General features: G+C 36.7%; 1 protein-coding gene across 1 annotated transcript; it reads right to left on the reverse strand.

The window, feature by feature from the left end:
* Positions 1-12816: 12816 nt before the first annotated feature.
* LOC131051644 (protein ENDOPLASMIC RETICULUM-ARRESTED PEN3) lies at positions 12817-17291 on the reverse strand. The gene is made up of 4 exons (XM_057986210.2): positions 17142-17291; positions 16349-16893; positions 14484-14693; positions 12817-14161 (listed from the first exon to the last, which is right to left on the reverse strand). Exons 1-4 carry the CDS (start codon positions 17167-17169, stop codon positions 13493-13495), a joined length of 1452 nt encoding a protein of 483 aa, XP_057842193.2. The 5' UTR covers positions 17170-17291; the 3' UTR covers positions 12817-13492.

The following is a 17291-nucleotide window of genomic DNA, read 5'->3' on the forward strand; positions in this document are numbered from 1 at the left end:
AGGAAGTTAAGTAGTGGAACAACTTCCTACACTAACCTTGAGAGGAGGGTAATGCAAAAAAAATTAGAAACCATTACAACAATTACAAAAATAAACATAAATAGCATGCATACCACAACATAGTTATTTACATGGAGAAAACCCTTTTGGGAGAAGAACCCCACACTCCAAAAGCCACCCAGTATATTATTTAGAAATTAATAACAGATTACAATATACTTGCAGAGCAATTTTTTCACACAAGTAATACCAACTAGAGATTCAAAGGTAACTCAATAGCTATAAGACTCTTACACACAACCTCCATCTCACACACCCCATATAGAAGAGATACAATACATGAAATCGTTAAACGATATTACAAAAGCATGGGCTAAAACCACCCAATAAAGTGGAACTCACCTTATCTCCAATCCTAGATGCCCTGTGATGTATCAAAACACACATCAACATGTGTACCTCCCTTTTATAGCTCATTTATGTGTCTAACACATTTTTATATTTTGTATTTCAGGAAACCAAACTTTTGGAGGCTACAACTTTTGAACCGGGTGTTTGATTGATGAACCGTTTGAAGCATTAGAAAGCTCGCGATGTGCTATATCAAGTTATATGCACACTTTTGGGTTGTTTTAGAGCGTCTAAAGCCCTCAAAATTGACTCTAAAACTTTCGATTGCAGTTTTTTAAAATGGAAACTTTAATATCTTCAAATCTAAACATGATCTTGCAACAAAAATTTACTAATGTACTTATCTAGCCAATCCAAATCTTTGGGGAAAATTTTGAACCAATTCATGCTCAAATGAAAAATTACTATAAATATTAACCTTATCTAAATGCAAGGTTGAGACACCATTTTCCTAACACTAGGGTGCCTGTTGGCATTGCATGAAGATTGCATTGATGAAGTATAGTGTTGTCATTGATGTCAATAGTAACCGGTAATAGATTTGTATTGCAACTGGTAGTGGTGCAGTAATGCAACCAGTAGTAGAGCAGTGATGGAAACCGGTATTGGTATGTGAAGAAGAGTGATCAACTGGTAACCCCAACCAGTAGATATGTCAAACCCTAACCGATTGAGCTTGGTGAATCGGTTATGTTGATTTATGATTGAATGGTCATCGGAGATGGAGATGCCACATATGCATGATGCATGTGATGAGTTTCAAAGTGATTTTGGCACGTGAAGATAATTGTTTATCTTGGGAATGAGTATATGCATAGCATGAAGTGATAACTGCGTGATGAGTTACAGGATTCGATGTGCAGTGATCCAGGAGCGCTCGAAGTTGTCTAGAACAATGTGTAGTTGATTTCTATGTAATCCAATGATCATAATTGAACCAATATGTTTGTAATCTCTATGAGATTTATAGGTTTTGCGATGTGTTACCGACTTATTGTATTTGTTTATAAGGTTGATGAGTTGTTTTGTAATTGTGTTAGCTCTTTTGTTAAGTGTGGTAGTGAGATTAATGTTGAACCAGAAGGAGTGCCTGTAGAATGTTTTGAAGGCAGATAGGAGCATAAAAGGATCTGACTAAGCAAGATAGTGCTATTACCAGATCAGCAAAAACCCTGTTGTTCTCTAGCCATTACAACAGTTAAATCCCCTAACCGGGTAAGCTTTAACAAGCTTGGTGTTGTTTAAATCCTCTAACTAGGTGATCCATTAGCTTGGATTTAAAATTCTCTGTCGAGGTTACTCCTAATAGGGTATTGCCTTTAACAGGGTATTGTAGTCAATCCCTTAACTGAGTGGTCCCTAACCAAATATGTTCTTAACAGGACATTATTGTATAAGCTTCTAACAAGGCTTGGCTCCTAACAGGGCGAACTTCAGAAGAGTTCAGAATACTTGTGGGTATTCAGCCCCATCATAGCTTTTCCCATTTGGGTTTCCATGTCAAAAATCATTGTCAAGTGGTGAATGATTTTGTGGTTATGTTTTGATATGGTTGATATGCTAACTGGTAAATCCAATTAGATATGATTAGATAACCGGAAGTGATCTGAAATGAGCTATTACTAATGTTAGTAAAGTAGTTTAATGTTTTGGTTAAATGGTATTTGAGTTTCAGATATGTTACATTGTATCATTGTTGTTTTGATCAACCAGTAAAGTTTGACATTGCAGTATCAGTTTTGTTAAAGTGTTTAAACTGGTTAGTTCAGTGATTGATTTATGAGTTGGGATTAAGTTTGGTGAAAGTTTAGTTTGTTTTCTATCTACTGATTCAACCCCCCCCCCCCACCTCTTAGTAGTTGACCGGATCCTTATTGTTTCATCATATTATCACGCCCACCCTAGGTGGGTCACGTAAGAACCTAAGGTTTTCAATAGAAATCAACATCTTGAAGGAAAATGAAACACAAAGCAAGCTTGGCAACCTACCTCGTCTAGTGGAATACCCTCCTCAACTAATTGATGTAGGTTCTCCATCCTTGTGGGCACATCTGGTCATCGGCTTGGCATCCTTCCTCGGTAGGATCCTTATCTCCACTTCACAACAAAAAATTCTGAATAAGACAAATGAATATTACATTTGTCACTATTTTAAGAGGTAATTTTTTTTCTATTCTAGATCGTTTATAAATATTTTTCTCATTTCAAGCAACCACACTAGAATCAAATTATTAGAAACCACCATTAGCTCATTTCGAGCAACCACACTAGAATCAACCTATGGAAGACCAAGAGTCACAAATTAGAATCCACTTATTAGAAACCACCTAGAAGCCAACTATGGAAGACTAAGAGTCACAACTTTGAATTTCATATTAGATGTCCCTTTGGGATTTGAACTTTGATCTCCACAATGAGAACTCAATGCTTTAACCAATAGAACACAACCCCTTGGACATTTTAAGAGGTAATTTTATCAAAACCCTAATTCCTCTAAACCCCTATTTTTTATGGTTTTTTTCATCTCTCATATCTTGAGCTAGAGAACTCTAATTCATGTGTCGTTTGTTGTGTTGGAATCATAAATCAGTCCCCTATATTTCAAAATGCCTATCGAGTAGTTTTGGTTTTGTCTCAAACCTTGTTATGTGCATTGTTCATCACTTCCATTTCACAATTCAACATGGTGAACATGTTTCTACCTCCTAAAGTAACAAGAGGAAACAAGGAGGCATATAGATACCCTGGAATTTCATCACTCTTAGTAAGATCTCTCAAAAAAAATTATTTCAACTACCAAAGTTTTTTTGTAGAATGTGGTTCCTAACAATGCATTGCAGGTACTGTTACATTGGGGGCTTCATTCAACACTTACAGAAATATACTTTTTACATGAATTTTTACTTTTCTATACTTTAGCTTGCATATGCACGTATTGTCATATGACCGTTGAATTGGGGGTTCAATGTAATGTCGTAAATTGTACACCTTTAATTAGGGTGTCCAATTCCACGCTTAGCACTCATTTCAGTATGTCTCATTATACTATGCATTATAGGACTTTCGTTTGCATTTTAATTAATTAATTAAATTGTGAGTCCTTTATTAATTCAAATCACATCACACTTTATAAATTGGGCCCTTGATTCTAGGTGTGCCCTTTTATCATTCATCCTAAATTATCCCTAATTCTACCCCAATTGCAACTTTCAAAATGCATCCCACATATCCATACATCTTGGTTTGAGCCATCAAGCTAGATTCAACATTAGAACCTCGTTATTTTGTATCCCTGAAAATTTGGAAAAAAAGCTATCAAGAACAAGACGACCATACCGCCTCAATCCCACACTTTTTTCCCAAATTTCGAGAGGATAATTTAGTGATCCTAATCAATTCAAATCCCACTCTGTGTGAATATATAACTAACTTAAGTCATCTTTTCATCAAATTCAAACCTAGGATTTCATATATAAGGCAATTCACCTCCTCATTTGTGATAATCTTTTGGCATCTTTAGAGAGCAACAATTTCACAATAGAAAATATCCTAAAGAAGTGAAAAGGCTACTTTAGAGGAGTCTCAAATCTACAAATCAATTACTTCTTCATCAACAATCATTCAACCATGGAAGCTTCAAGAGGCATTGGAGGATGATAGGAATCACTGACTGATGATTGGCTTGTACCTCTCCCTAAGGAATTTGGTATGATTTCATGTTGTTCTTATGTTTCTACCGTTTAGTTTCAGATCTACATCATATATAGCTTTAGATTTACATTATTATTTTAAATTTGTTTTCAAATGGTGTATTTTAAAGTATTTCAATTCAATCATTTAAATTTTGGCTCTAATACACACTTGAGTAGACTCTAGTTTGCATACTAGGCATTTTAGTTCGTAGCAAACTTAAACACGCTTAAGATTCAAGAGCACACACATTATTCCAATTTCAATATCAGCTATCTGTGGAGGTGGAAATCACCAAAATAAAGAGTTGACCAAGGCAAACCCCTATAGAGCCACCACCATACCATTTTCCATCTTGCAGGTGTAGCTACAAGTACTCGACAAAGCTAGCAAGTCTAGATTAGCGTCAGGATACTATCCCAAACTTATTCCCAAAATTCGGATCTCTTTTCTCGGGACCAAGGTGTTGGGGGCACCCCTATTCTCAAGTTTTTGCATCAAATTTGGTATGTGGCTCCTAAAGAAGTTTAGGTTGCAAGTTTTCAGACAAAAACTCATACTCAAAAGACCAAGGCGTTCTGAGTGTCTCAGACCTATAGAATCAAGTTCAATTTGTAGTCACGGGTACATAATCAAATTGCTTACTCATTTATGTATCTCAGTGTATTTATCAGTCAACTACAATAGCATAAGTGCTCATTTACTTCATACTTTAGTTGTAGTTTTGCATCATTCCAACCTATTTCCTTAGTTCATTCATTTTCTACACCAACAAAGGAATAGAAACCCTAGAAGTGTCATTTGACTCTCTTTTACAAAAGTTAGTTGAATACAATAACTCCTCTAGGTGATTTTGTATTCCAATGTATGTATGAAAGTGGATCTTGGTCTTAGTCTTACCCGATTCCATTTTCACACACTACACTTTTGTATTGTCATGCATATGATCAAAGCTTATTATATAACATGCTTATTTAGGAGAGGCATATTCTTATATGTTTTTAAGGTTTTGATGAATATTTGGGGAATGAATAGGATCTAGTATAGTTGATCTTCATTTAGGAGGAGAACCTATTGGGTTAATGGCTTAGGTTTGGGGAGTTCTCTTTCTACCACTTTTAATTCTTCTTCTTCACTCCTTACTGGAGGTAATGGTGGTGGCTAGAGTGCTTAGTGCTTTCTCTAGGGCTATACTGCTTGTTTGTTTCTCTAAAATTTCTTCTATGTTCTCATTTAGAGTAAAGCTTATGAGGTTTCTTTCTTTGGCTGCTCTATTTCAACCAAGGTTGTGTGTGTGTGTGTGTGTGTGTGTGTGTGTGTGTGTGTGTGTGTGTGTGTGTGTGTGTGTGTGTGTGTGTGTGCTAAATTAAAGCATGAAAATATTTCAAAATATATTATAGGGTGTTGTATAAAAGAACAAACCCTAATTCATTTTAACACATCCTCTAGATCCATTGATCTTCATTACATATTGCATCATCACAAGAGCATATTATCAACACCTACAATAGTGACAAGTTAGAAATATTATTCGAAAGCTATTAAATGAATCCTTCTAGGTGTTTGACCAAAGGAGAATCATCTTGTCTATCATGCTCTTAATAGTTGTTTATCAAAATTGATACTCTATTTTGTATGTTTGGACATCAAGGTGAAGCTATAATTGTACTTACATAAGTCCAAAAATATTCCAAATTAATTTTGTGCATCCAATATCAATTTAGGGGTTGAACATGGGAAATTGAAGTTGATTGTGCACCATATTTTTATAGAGGTGATTTTGTGCCATTAAATTGACTCCCTCCAAATTCTAAAAATGATAATTCAAATAGTGTTGTTTTGTTTTGTTTCAAAAGTTGTGATCAAAATAATGAACTATCTATTTGATTGTCAAAATCAACTAAATACTTTTATCTTCAATTTTCTGAAATTATGTCACATGATCTATCATGGCTCTCAATTAGGTTAACTAGATTATATTGATCATCATATTCCTTAGACATAATTTTAGGTTAAAAAAAAACTATTTATTACTTTACATTTTTTGGTGAGCTTATCTTACACCCCACAGGGATTGACCTTAAGGTTTATTATTTCTACATTAGAGTTTTAGATCTTATTTTTTTCTCATTGTTTGTTGAGAACTTAAGAAATGATTTGGGTTTGGATCTACCCTTTTGTCATTTTTCAATTGCTATATTTTGATTAAGGTTTGGGTTTTTATTGTTTGATAAATATTTGATTTATACATGTCCACCCTTGTATGCTGTAAGTGGCATAATATATCATGGTTTCTCCCAAATATTTTCCTTTACACTCTTTATGCATGTCTTACAAATTCTAATTTACTCCTATTCTTTGTGGTGTGTGTTCTATTCATCCTTGACGTTTGAGACAGTGTCTTTGTAACCTCGAGAAGAGGGTAAATTTTATAAAGAGGCATTGTTTCATTATGCATGTGTTTATTTGCAATAGAGTTTGTTTGTTCTTTCCTTATGTCTTGATACACCCACTTCACTTGTTTATGAGCTACAACTTGACCATACATTTTTACTGACTAGTCCTAGTGATTTGAACAAGAATGATGATGTTTTATGATGCAAGAGCATCCCCGATTCTTGGCAATCTTGCATCAACCAAAAATATTTCTTTTTCAGTTTGTTTTATGTTTTGCAGTTTTCAACATTTCTTTCTGTATTTTCTTGCATTGGCTTACCGGATCTTGTGGAACTGGATTTTGCTTGAGGACATGATCATCTTCCTTATTCTTAAACCGCAGAGCATTTGGATCATTTTCCACCAAGTCATCGATTCTGGATTCTAAGACAGTTTTCTAGCTTAGGACACTGAAACTGCTTTGACCTATTTGCTATTGGTGAATCTTGTGGATCCTTTCTGTAGCTTGCGAAGCCCCAGTTCGTTGCATCCAATGTTCCTTGGCATGTGGCCGACCTTCCCTTTGAACCGCACTTCATCCTTTGGATTTTTCAGAGGAATCTCTTTGGCGGAGGCCGACCTATTGGTTTTACATGTTTGATCTCGTTTTTCGGCATTTGATCCTTTTTTGGCCGACCGAATCTCCTTGGATCATATAAATCATTGCAATTGAGCATTAGAAATCAATCAGATAGAACATAGAAGATAGATCATATGATTGAGAGGTCCGGAGTTGACCAATTATGTAATTGAGCATGTATGTAGCAGGCCAATGAGCCAAATCTTGTAATCCAGATGTTACCAGTTATCTATAATCAGTTTTCATGATCTAAGTCATTCAGTTATGCATTGCCTCCATATCTTCTTATTTCCGTTGTGTTTACTCTTGTTGCCCGGTCCGGATTGATCTTTTTGAGGTCCCTCCTAACCGGTGACTACACCATTTTATCTTTGAGCACTTTTTCTTCACATGCTTTATGTGCCTTTTATAATGGCTAATGATGAAATTCATCTTCCCTTAGCTATTCATGTTGTTGTTGAGCCTTGCAAAGCTATGTTTATGCCCCTAATTCATGTTTAATTGAAGATATATCATGAGTGGATATAGGTCCATGTACACCACCTTGTAACACCACCTCTCCACATGTTTCTCTTGCTTTGCCTTTCCTTATTCACATAAGGTTGCTAGTCATCCTCTATCTTTTTACTTTGGTCTATTAGTGATATATTTAGTGAGGGGCGATGCGTTAGCTCTTTATCTTCTCATATTATAGATGATGACCCTTTGATTCATGACGATTTACACATTCTTCTGAGCCATTTTGGTAAAATAAAGCCTCGAAGGTACATGTTCAGACCTCCTAATTTTTCATATTGTACAAATGTATCATAATTAAGCAAGGTTTTGGAAACTACAAACTATATTGTAAATCATACAACTCTTATATTCATGTTCAAGTCTGATGGTTCATGTCATAGACAGTACAATGTACTTAGACTACATTTATAACGAAAACGAGAAACTATCGACTCTCTTAAAAGTGTTTTATCCCCAAATTGAGGTTCTCCTAAATTAACTCTCATGTTCAGCCCATTATTTTGATATTTCTTTGTGTTTGTTTGCACATTTTCATGCTTATGTGATCTACACATCATGTTTGATAAGTTTATGAACAAGTGAACACACTATCATTAATCTAAAAGGTGTTTGTGAGAAGCAACAGCAAAGAATTCGTTGTTTGTGAATTGTTTTAAGAGTATCTCTCTGAATTTATGGATCAATTAAGACCCATCAAAACGACACAAAATAAATATTTTAAGAGACCAAAGTTTACAAGAACCATTTCCTCGAATGCTAGCCTATAACTCAATATACATATAGATTATGGTTTACCAATTATTCTATGTATAAATAAAACCTCCCATTCTTTAAAATGTGTGTCCAGATTAAGAATTTATTTCGTAAGGTACAAGTACAAACATCACTTACCATTACTTGTAAAACTGCACTGTAAAAGCCCCAACCAAAATTAGACATCCAATGACAAAACAAATACAAAAGCAGTAAGAACCTGGCCTGAAATTGAAACCCCATTGCTCAATTACAAACGTAGGGGCACAGGCTGCATAGAGTGAATTGAAAACTAAAGATTGTGTTGCTTTGCCTCTGCAAAGTGAATAAACAAAAAAATGCTATACCTTTTCTGTTTAAAGGCATGTAACCAACCTTGCTTTTACTTCTCTGCACGGCTAAACCTAAAGAAAAGTTTACAGCAGATAATAAAGCTATGCAAGATCAATGGGGACTTGCCAATTTGACCTGTTTCTTAATTTTTACTAGTATAAAATTAAGGTACAGATAAAGTTGACTTTCGACAGTACAGATTTCCCTTAAACCCAGCATCTAAAGCCAAAAGACACCCATGCTAAATATTGCAATAAAGTGTGATTTTGTATTTCATTCAAAAAATAAAGACCCGATTGGATAATGTTAAAAAATAAGGCATAAAATCCATTCGGATATGTTCCTCAAAACATCCAAAATAGTAAGAAAGTTCAACCGTGTATGCTTTTTCAAGCACCCAAAATAGGTATGAGGTTTCATTCTGCATCAGTCTACTGCACCCAAATGAGATTTTATAATGATTGGCTATTTGTTTACAATTGTTTCAAAATTCAAAACCGGTCAACATCTACCATAAGGCAATTCAATCCCTTGAAATTTTCCATGATTCTGAATGTACCGGAAGTACAAAGACACACAACCTTTTGCATTAGTCTAAATCAAAGTTTTAAAACTCGGACTCGCCATGGATTCGGCAAACCAAAAAATTGGATTCAGATTCATACTCGTGAAAAACTCGGCAAAAAAAAATGTAATTTTACAAAAAAACATAAAGAAATTAATGCATTTAGAGAACATAAGAGTCATAATTGAAACAATACACATGTCATATGATCTCCAAACACTCAATATTTGAAATTTCATCATTCATACTCATAGTTTCAAACTTTAAAATGTATAATAGCAGCATAAGTTTATAAATGTTTACAAAATTACATATAATGATAGGTCTAGATCTTTGGAGGAGAGAGGAGAGACTGAGATAGCGAGTGGTAGAGAGGGGATAGAGGAAGAGTAATAGGGAGATAGATAGGTCTAAAATTTGGGGCAGATAAAGTAAGTGGGATAGAGAGATAGAGAGACTACTAATAGGAGCCTACTGATTACTGAAATTTGACTAAGTCTGAAAATTTAAAAGATCTTCTCAAACCTAGAATTTGCATTATAACTCATCCGAAACCACTCTAAAACATCCTGCCAATATATACATGAAATATAACTTAAAGTATAAGAATATACTTAAATGTTATATTTCATGTATATATTCTGATGAAGAGAATGAAATTGACTTGAAACCCTACAAACCTGTTTTCACCAAAAAACAATGCCAAATGAATGAAAAAGGTAAAACAAAAACACTTTAATAGCTTGTTGGGCATGTTTTTGGGGTCACGTGAGTCCAAGGGAAAGACTCACAAGTCCAAGTGAAAGACTCGCGAATCCTTGGGAAGGACTCACCAAGACTCAGCTCGCGAGTCCTTGGCAAGTCGACTAGGCTCGCAAGTCCTTGACGAGTCGATTCGGCCCACCAATAGACTCACAGGTCCGTTGCGAGTCCATAGCGAATCTACGAGTTTTAAAACTATGATCTAAATGACTTAAAAACCTTGAAATCACTCTACTTACAAAACTAGAGTAGAAATCCAGCAAATAAAAGCAAGATCTAATGGCATAAGTTATGAAGCAATGAGAATTCAACCTCCAATGAAAGTTGAATATTGACAAATAATGGGTTGAATGCTCAAAGTTATACCCTGTTTGTCTATAAATAAGAAAATGCAAAGTGAATAAACACAAATTTTGTACCTTCTAATCTTGAAGAGGGATCAGCTCAGATCCAAATAAAAATATCTATACAGTGAACAGTGAGTTAACAGTATGGGTAATATGGGGATTCCTTGTTTTTATAGGGTGGGCAAGTGTGGTATAGATTGGATACATCAATACAAAATATTAGAAAAATCATTACAATGTCAAAAAAAAAAAAAAAATTTATATAGAAAAATATACAAAATTAATCATAATTGATAATATGGATACTGTACATTAAATAACGGCAAAAAAAACCTATCTTAATGTTGGGTACGGTTGTCGTTGCACCAAAAGGTCGACTTGTCAATGCCCGCTACAACCACCAGACAAAATCCACGGGAGGCAGTTAAGCCATGTCGCAAACCTACCGCTTGTGCTGCACATGTTGTTTATAACTAGGGTTATATAGGGTTCGGATTGCCTTAAGGCAACATCCGAACCCTTTTAGGTCTGGGACCTAAAGGGTAATGTGAGCCCAAGCCTAGGCCCAGCCCTATCTCTCACACTATCCTAAATATCTCACGCCACAATAATTTTGGCGCCAAAACTTAAAGAAGGCCGACTTGCAAACAAGGGTTAAAAGTGCATATAAATGAAGGACATTTCACAAGTCAAACACATCAATTGAATCTCATGCAAAAAGCGAATTAGCTCTGCTGCTAAGGTGCAAATTCTCCAAGAAGGGTGCGAACTTAACTTCAAGGAAGAGTGCGAACCTATCTAGATTTGTGCGAAATTGTCCAAGAGGACATAGTGTATTTTGATGCAGTTTTGAAGCATGCAAAGGGACAGATCTGATATGTGAAGATCAGATTCAAGCTAAGTATTGTACTTATGATATAGAGGAGAATATATAATCTGACCTGTGGGTCTTTCATGCTGGGTTTTTCCTCCTTGGAGGTTTTCCCAGGGTATGCTTGTTTGTCTACTGTTTTTATTTCTGATTTTACTGAATGTTGGCTTATTAAAATACTGCAAATCTGATTACAATCTAGGGCATAATCAATTATATAAATCTGATTAACATACCTAGGGTATAAAATTACAGCATAGAGACCTAGGGCGCACGCCTTGCAACAATCCCCCCTCAGTGCAAGCGGGGGTTTGAACCTGTGACCCAACTCTGATATCATTTGTTGGGTACGGTTGCCGTTGCACCAAAAGGTCAATCTGTCAATGCCCGCTACAACCACCAGACACAAAGAATCCACGGGAGGCGACTAAGCCATGTCGTGAAAAGCTACCACTTGTGCTGCACAAAGACCAAGGGCACACACCTTGCAACACTTGATATTTCAAAAGAATAAATCACATAAGGTATGTAACATCTGTTCAAAATATAAAAAATCAGCGGTTATAGCCAAACTGAAAACAATGGAAACAAATCAATATGCAGGTCCTCATCAAGAAAATCCAAATCAGCAATTAGTTGATTATGACCAAATGCAATGGACTAGCAGGAGTGAGGTGAGTTTTGTGTGTTCTAAATTTTGTATTGTGCCATTTTTCAATGCCTTTATTATTAGTCGCACCCAGGGGAGTATCGTTTTCTTATTATAATTTAATCATGACAATCAAGTCTCTAAACAATAGACGAACCCACAAGCTATACCCAGACCAGTACCATTAACAGAACCCGAATGGTACAGAAACCATGACCTCCAGATCAGCAACCCATAATATAGAAAATTCTACTAAAAAATTCACAATCTCGTATACTTAAAACACAATATAAATATAAATAGATAGTCAATGAGCCGTGAAGTTGAAAGGTTCATTTGAGTTCATCAGGGATCAAGTCTTGTCGAGCGCAAGGCTCCGAAATCATAAGGGATGAGACTTGGATTGTGCCCTGGACGAATTTGGTGAAATGGATACACTTAAGTTGATTTTTAGCCAAATAGATTCAGCCCAAACTTTGTGCTCCAGTATCAAATAGCTAAAACTACTTTGTAGATGAAAAACCCTCATCAAATATATATATAAATCTATATAATTGTTTCATTTGAAAAATTTTACAAGAGTTATAGTGACTTTCAGAAGTTTTTCTCAAATACTTATCTTAAACTACACATACTTGTAAAAGAAATATTTCTTTATATTCAATGTCGTTTAAAAGAGAAAAATTGACACCCTAGCATATGCTTGTTAAAGAAATTTATCCACTGGGATTCTCCTGGATTTGGAAGGACAAGCAATCAGAAATTGATTTAGTCACAGTCCAAGCACCAAAATCAAATTCCAAGGTGACAAAAGAAAACAAAATACAGAAACAGTTACAATTTAACCTGCAATCAAGGTTCCAGACTCAACCGAAAGTATGGGGACTGTTAAAAAGGGACTTAAAGTAATATTTTTTCCAATAAAAAATTAAAAAACTGTACAGAAGTTAATGAGAAAAATTCATATACAATATGCTTAACGTCGATTCTAAAGCCTTGGTTTTACCGATTTCTCTGCACAACTAGAGCCAAACGGCACATACAACACAGGCATCAAACAAAGCAGGGCCTTGGTTCACCGTTGAGGCTTGACCTGATCCTTTGATTTCAGAATCGGAATGAAAATTTTTGGCAACCTTCACAGTACAGATACTTCTCGGCCCAGCTTCTAAGCCGGTCTATGCCCATGCTATGTACTGGAAGCAGCCATTAAGAATGTTCTAAAAAGCATCCCACTGAGGAGTAACGTCTGATTTGGAAACTTTATTCAAGCTCCAGGCAACACTAAAGTCCAAAGGAACATATTGCTTCAAGCATCCAAAACAGGTTCCAAGTTTCATTTCACTGCGGCCTTCCCAACTGTAATGATGGTGCAAATTCTGGATGAATTTGAAGGAATAGAGACTAAGCCAAACCTGGCATAAGCCACACCATGTCCAAACTTAAATATTGCAGTGCTGCCCAAATGAGTGCGTTCTTGACCATCCAGGACGGAGAATAACAAAAAAATTCCATAAGTATAAGGGAAATATAGAAACAACTATACAGAAAATGCATCCTTCCTATCCAGGATTCTCTACAGGGCAACCTCTGAAGAAACCAGGCGGTGAGTCTCCCAAACTTCAACCCCCTGCATCTCTGCCCTCGCCACAAAAAGCCTATCCCCACCACCAGCAAGGGCCATAACTTCCTGCCCGGTATGTCTCCTACCGTGCTCAATAAAATTCCTCCTGAACGAGGTCTCCCAATACTCTTTCTCATTCAAACCCGCACTGGCAGCTGCTAAAGGAACCTCAGACCATACTTCCAAATCCCCACCTCTGCTACAAAATATCTGTTTTCCATAGCCCAACAGCTTAGTATCTGGCCTCCCTTCATTAACTGCCAGTGCAGGATTTGTTTCAGTCATATGCATCCACGGGTCCTGGGAGTTCAAGTGTCTGAGGTCAGCCATGGCTAACTTGCCTGTCATCACACTCACCTTAAAAATGCCAGCTAAATCTTCATTGAATGTTACATCTGCAAAGCTGTCGCGTTCCATGACCCTCGGATCTGCGTTTGAATTTGGCTCTTTCCATTCCCATACAATTTTATCAGCCCGCACATCCCAGAGTCGTATGTAACTGCTGTAACCAAATGTCCCACCATGTACACCAGTAGCCATGAGCAGGTCCTTAGAACCCAGGTACAGCAATTTAGTGGCCACTTTTGAATGTGCTGAACGGCCATTCTCTCGGCCAATTTCCTGCATTTCAATAATTGAGTGACAATAAGAACAATTTACAAGCAGGCCAACAACATTGTATGGTGACTAAAGCAATCATTGGCTGAGAATCAACAGTCATGAATGTATCCAATTATGCTCAGATGATCCCTAGACAATCATTGGCTTAGTTTAAATCCAATAATGATGATCAAAGAGCAAGTTTTAGGATCCTCCTGTGAAATTCTAACATCACTCAGCATCACTTTCAATGTGCTTATATGCTTTGTGGATTGCCTTGCGATTAATGCTAGTGCAAGCATTGTTTTGAAAATTACAAGCTTAAATAAAATTCAATATCTACCTTCACGATTTGGAGATTTTCTTTGTCTACCATGAGAATTGTGTTGTCTGTGTGCTGTCCAGTCTCAAAGCTGGCAAAAATTGCTGATCCTGAAGAGGTGACTGACTGAACACACGTTCGATATATACGAGTATCATTACGGTCAGACCAGGCTATGCTCTTCACATGCGTACCATTCATTGTGTCATAGATGTGAAGTGCAGGGAAGTCCTGTAGATGCAAATGCACAAATATAAGCAGTCATAACATTGTAAATGAGATCTTAAACAAGTTTAAAATCAACACAAACAAACAGTGTCTTATTCATCACATCATTTGCATTCAAATACGATGGCTGCATTTTATTTAGCTTAGTAATGCAGTCTTCCTAGCAAGCATTCTAGATGCATCTTTCAATATTGTATGGAAAAGAGTAGATACACTTTAAATAATAGGAGAAATCATTTTAAAACTGTGACAATCTTCTAATCAAGCAGTGCAATTCAAGGAAATAAGTTCATTCAAAAAAATAAAGCTAGTGGAACTCATTTAAAATTGAAACAATCTTCCAAAGGTAATGCAATTTAATAATTTATCGATGAGCATTCTAGATTTACTTTTCTGTGCTACACCAGAGTATCTAGGTGCACAGTGCAATCTTCTAACGCATGACATAGATTCAGAGAAATAAATGCGTACAATCTTCTAAAAAGGTAATGTATTTTACCTGGCATGCATTCTACGTGCACCTTCAGTACCATGTCGAAAAGAGGTAAAAATAAAATGCACCTAATCAACTAAGCTAGAAGAAATCTTCTAAACAAGTAATGCAGTTTGCCTAGTGTTTACTAGATGCACCTGTCGGCATTGTATGGAAGAAGTTAGATACACACTGAATAATGGGGGTGTGAGAATCTTGTAATCAGGTACCGCAAATCAAATAAATTGCTTCATTCAATCAAACAAAGCTCGAGGAACTCATTCAAAACTAAATTAATCTTCTGAAAGATGATGATTTGTCAGTTGCCATTCTAGATGTACTTTTAAGTACTATACTGGAGTATCTAGATGCACTTCTGTGCAATCTTCTAACAAGTGGCATAGACTCGGAGAGAAACATATGTGTACATCGAAAAAAGCTTAAGAGATCACTTTAAAGCTAAAATCAGAAACAATCTTCTACAAAAAGAGAAGCAATTATAGGAGCTGCTTGGCTAGGTCCTATCCAACATTTTGTATACACTGTTGCATACGGAAAGGTCTACTTGCAATTCAATGTTTCAAGAATTCATGTAAAAACTAGAAGAATCTTGTAAACAAGTGATGCAATTCAAGAACTGCCTTTCCAGGATTCTTGAGAGGGCCAATCTATTCAGCATTCTCGATGAACCCTTACATATTCATTACGGAAAGATACAGATGCACTGCAATGTGATTGTAATGAAACTCTAGACCTTTAATTAAAGTATCTAGCAAGCAGGATGGACATTTTCCCAATTACTACTGGAAAGTGGGATAGAAAACTTCCTAAATTGGCCGTCTAGATTGCTGAATCAGCAATTTCCAAATTATGAAATGTACATCTTTATATATCAATTAATGTATCTAGTATGCTGGATAGACAGTCTCCCAGTTACCGCTGCAATTTGAGATAGATAGTTTCCCAATTAGACTCTTTAGAACGCTGAATCTACCAATTTCCCAGTTATGAAAAGTATATCTGGACAGTTGACTCCAGATATAGTTCTCATAATTGAACACTGAAAATAATGTAACAAATTCAATTTACCAAGCCGGGATGCAAACTATCATTGAAAGAGCAAATCCCCAATTTAAAAGCTTATACAGACCAAATTCAACTTAATGAACATTTAAAGTAATCTCACCTTGGACCCAACTGCTGCTCGGCTCTCAGAAATCCTGTGCAGGGAATCGACCCTGTCTAGTTCTGTAAGTGTAGTGGTCTGCTTTCTAAGGGCCCAATCATAAGCCGTAATTTTACCTCCATGTCCAACCCACAGTGACCCATCAGCCCCTGCACTCAGGGCCGAAGGGAAATCCCGCCCATTGGAAACCACCATCTGGACCCTATCAACATCAAGGCCATCCAATGTCGAAGGGCCCATAGCAGCACTGAGCAGATCCAGGATGCCATAATATTCAGCCTCCTCTACCAAGGCATCGAGGTCAAATGACTTCGACGCCCCAGGCAAGTTGCCCGTACGGAGGAGGGCAAGGAGAAGGGCGAAGGGCCGTGGGTCGCGATCAAAAAAGATCTCGGCCGAGTCTGAGGGCAGACTCGGTGCGGATCTTGCCAAAAGAGATGACTTGCCGGCCGACTGAAGTGTGGCCGTAGTGCTCTCGAAAATTTTCCCGCCGACATTGATTCTCACCCGGCGGTTTGTCGTGCCGGACCGCACGAGAGGACCTCCTGATGCCAGCCCGTTCATTATCTTCTTTTGTTAGTTTGTTCCGAAAAAAACTGAATTAACAGGAGAAGGCCTTTGGGTACTCAATCAAATCTGATAATTTCAAAAATGAAACTCGAATCCAGCAGATAAGGAATTTGGGTACTCAAGTGTGCTTCAATTTATTTCTGAAGTAATCAGAATAGCTCTGAATGAATTTAGGCATTCTAATGCTTAAAAAGCCTTCATTTATTAGGATCAAATAACATACCAGCTGGATTGAGGATAGACGACTTCATTTGTCACAGCATTCCTGTGTTAGATTTTTGTTCAGATCTTCTAGAAGGCGGCCTTTTTTTATGCTGGTTTGACCGGGCAAAACTTGGAAACTTAACCTGATTAAGTATGAGTGACGCCGAAA

The sequence above is a fragment of the Cryptomeria japonica genome, chromosome 8 (genome assembly GCF_030272615.1).
Source record: "Cryptomeria japonica chromosome 8, Sugi_1.0, whole genome shotgun sequence".
Classification (NCBI taxonomy): Eukaryota; Viridiplantae; Streptophyta; class Pinopsida; order Cupressales; family Cupressaceae; genus Cryptomeria; species Cryptomeria japonica.

What these genes read in the sequence shown, in the direction of transcription:
- LOC131051644 (XM_057986210.2), bottom strand. Translation starts at nt 17,169, where the DNA reads ATGAAGTCGTCTATCCTCAATCCAGCTG. An exon ending in GAGCAGCAGTTGGGTCCAAG is followed by an intron (nt 14,694 to 16,348) that starts GTGAGATTACTT and finishes TTGCATCTACAG; the next exon opens with GACTTCCCTGCACTTCACAT. An exon ending in AAAATCTCCAAATCGTGAAG is followed by an intron (nt 14,162 to 14,483) that starts GTAGATATTGAA and finishes ATTGAAATGCAG; the next exon opens with GAAATTGGCCGAGAGAATGG.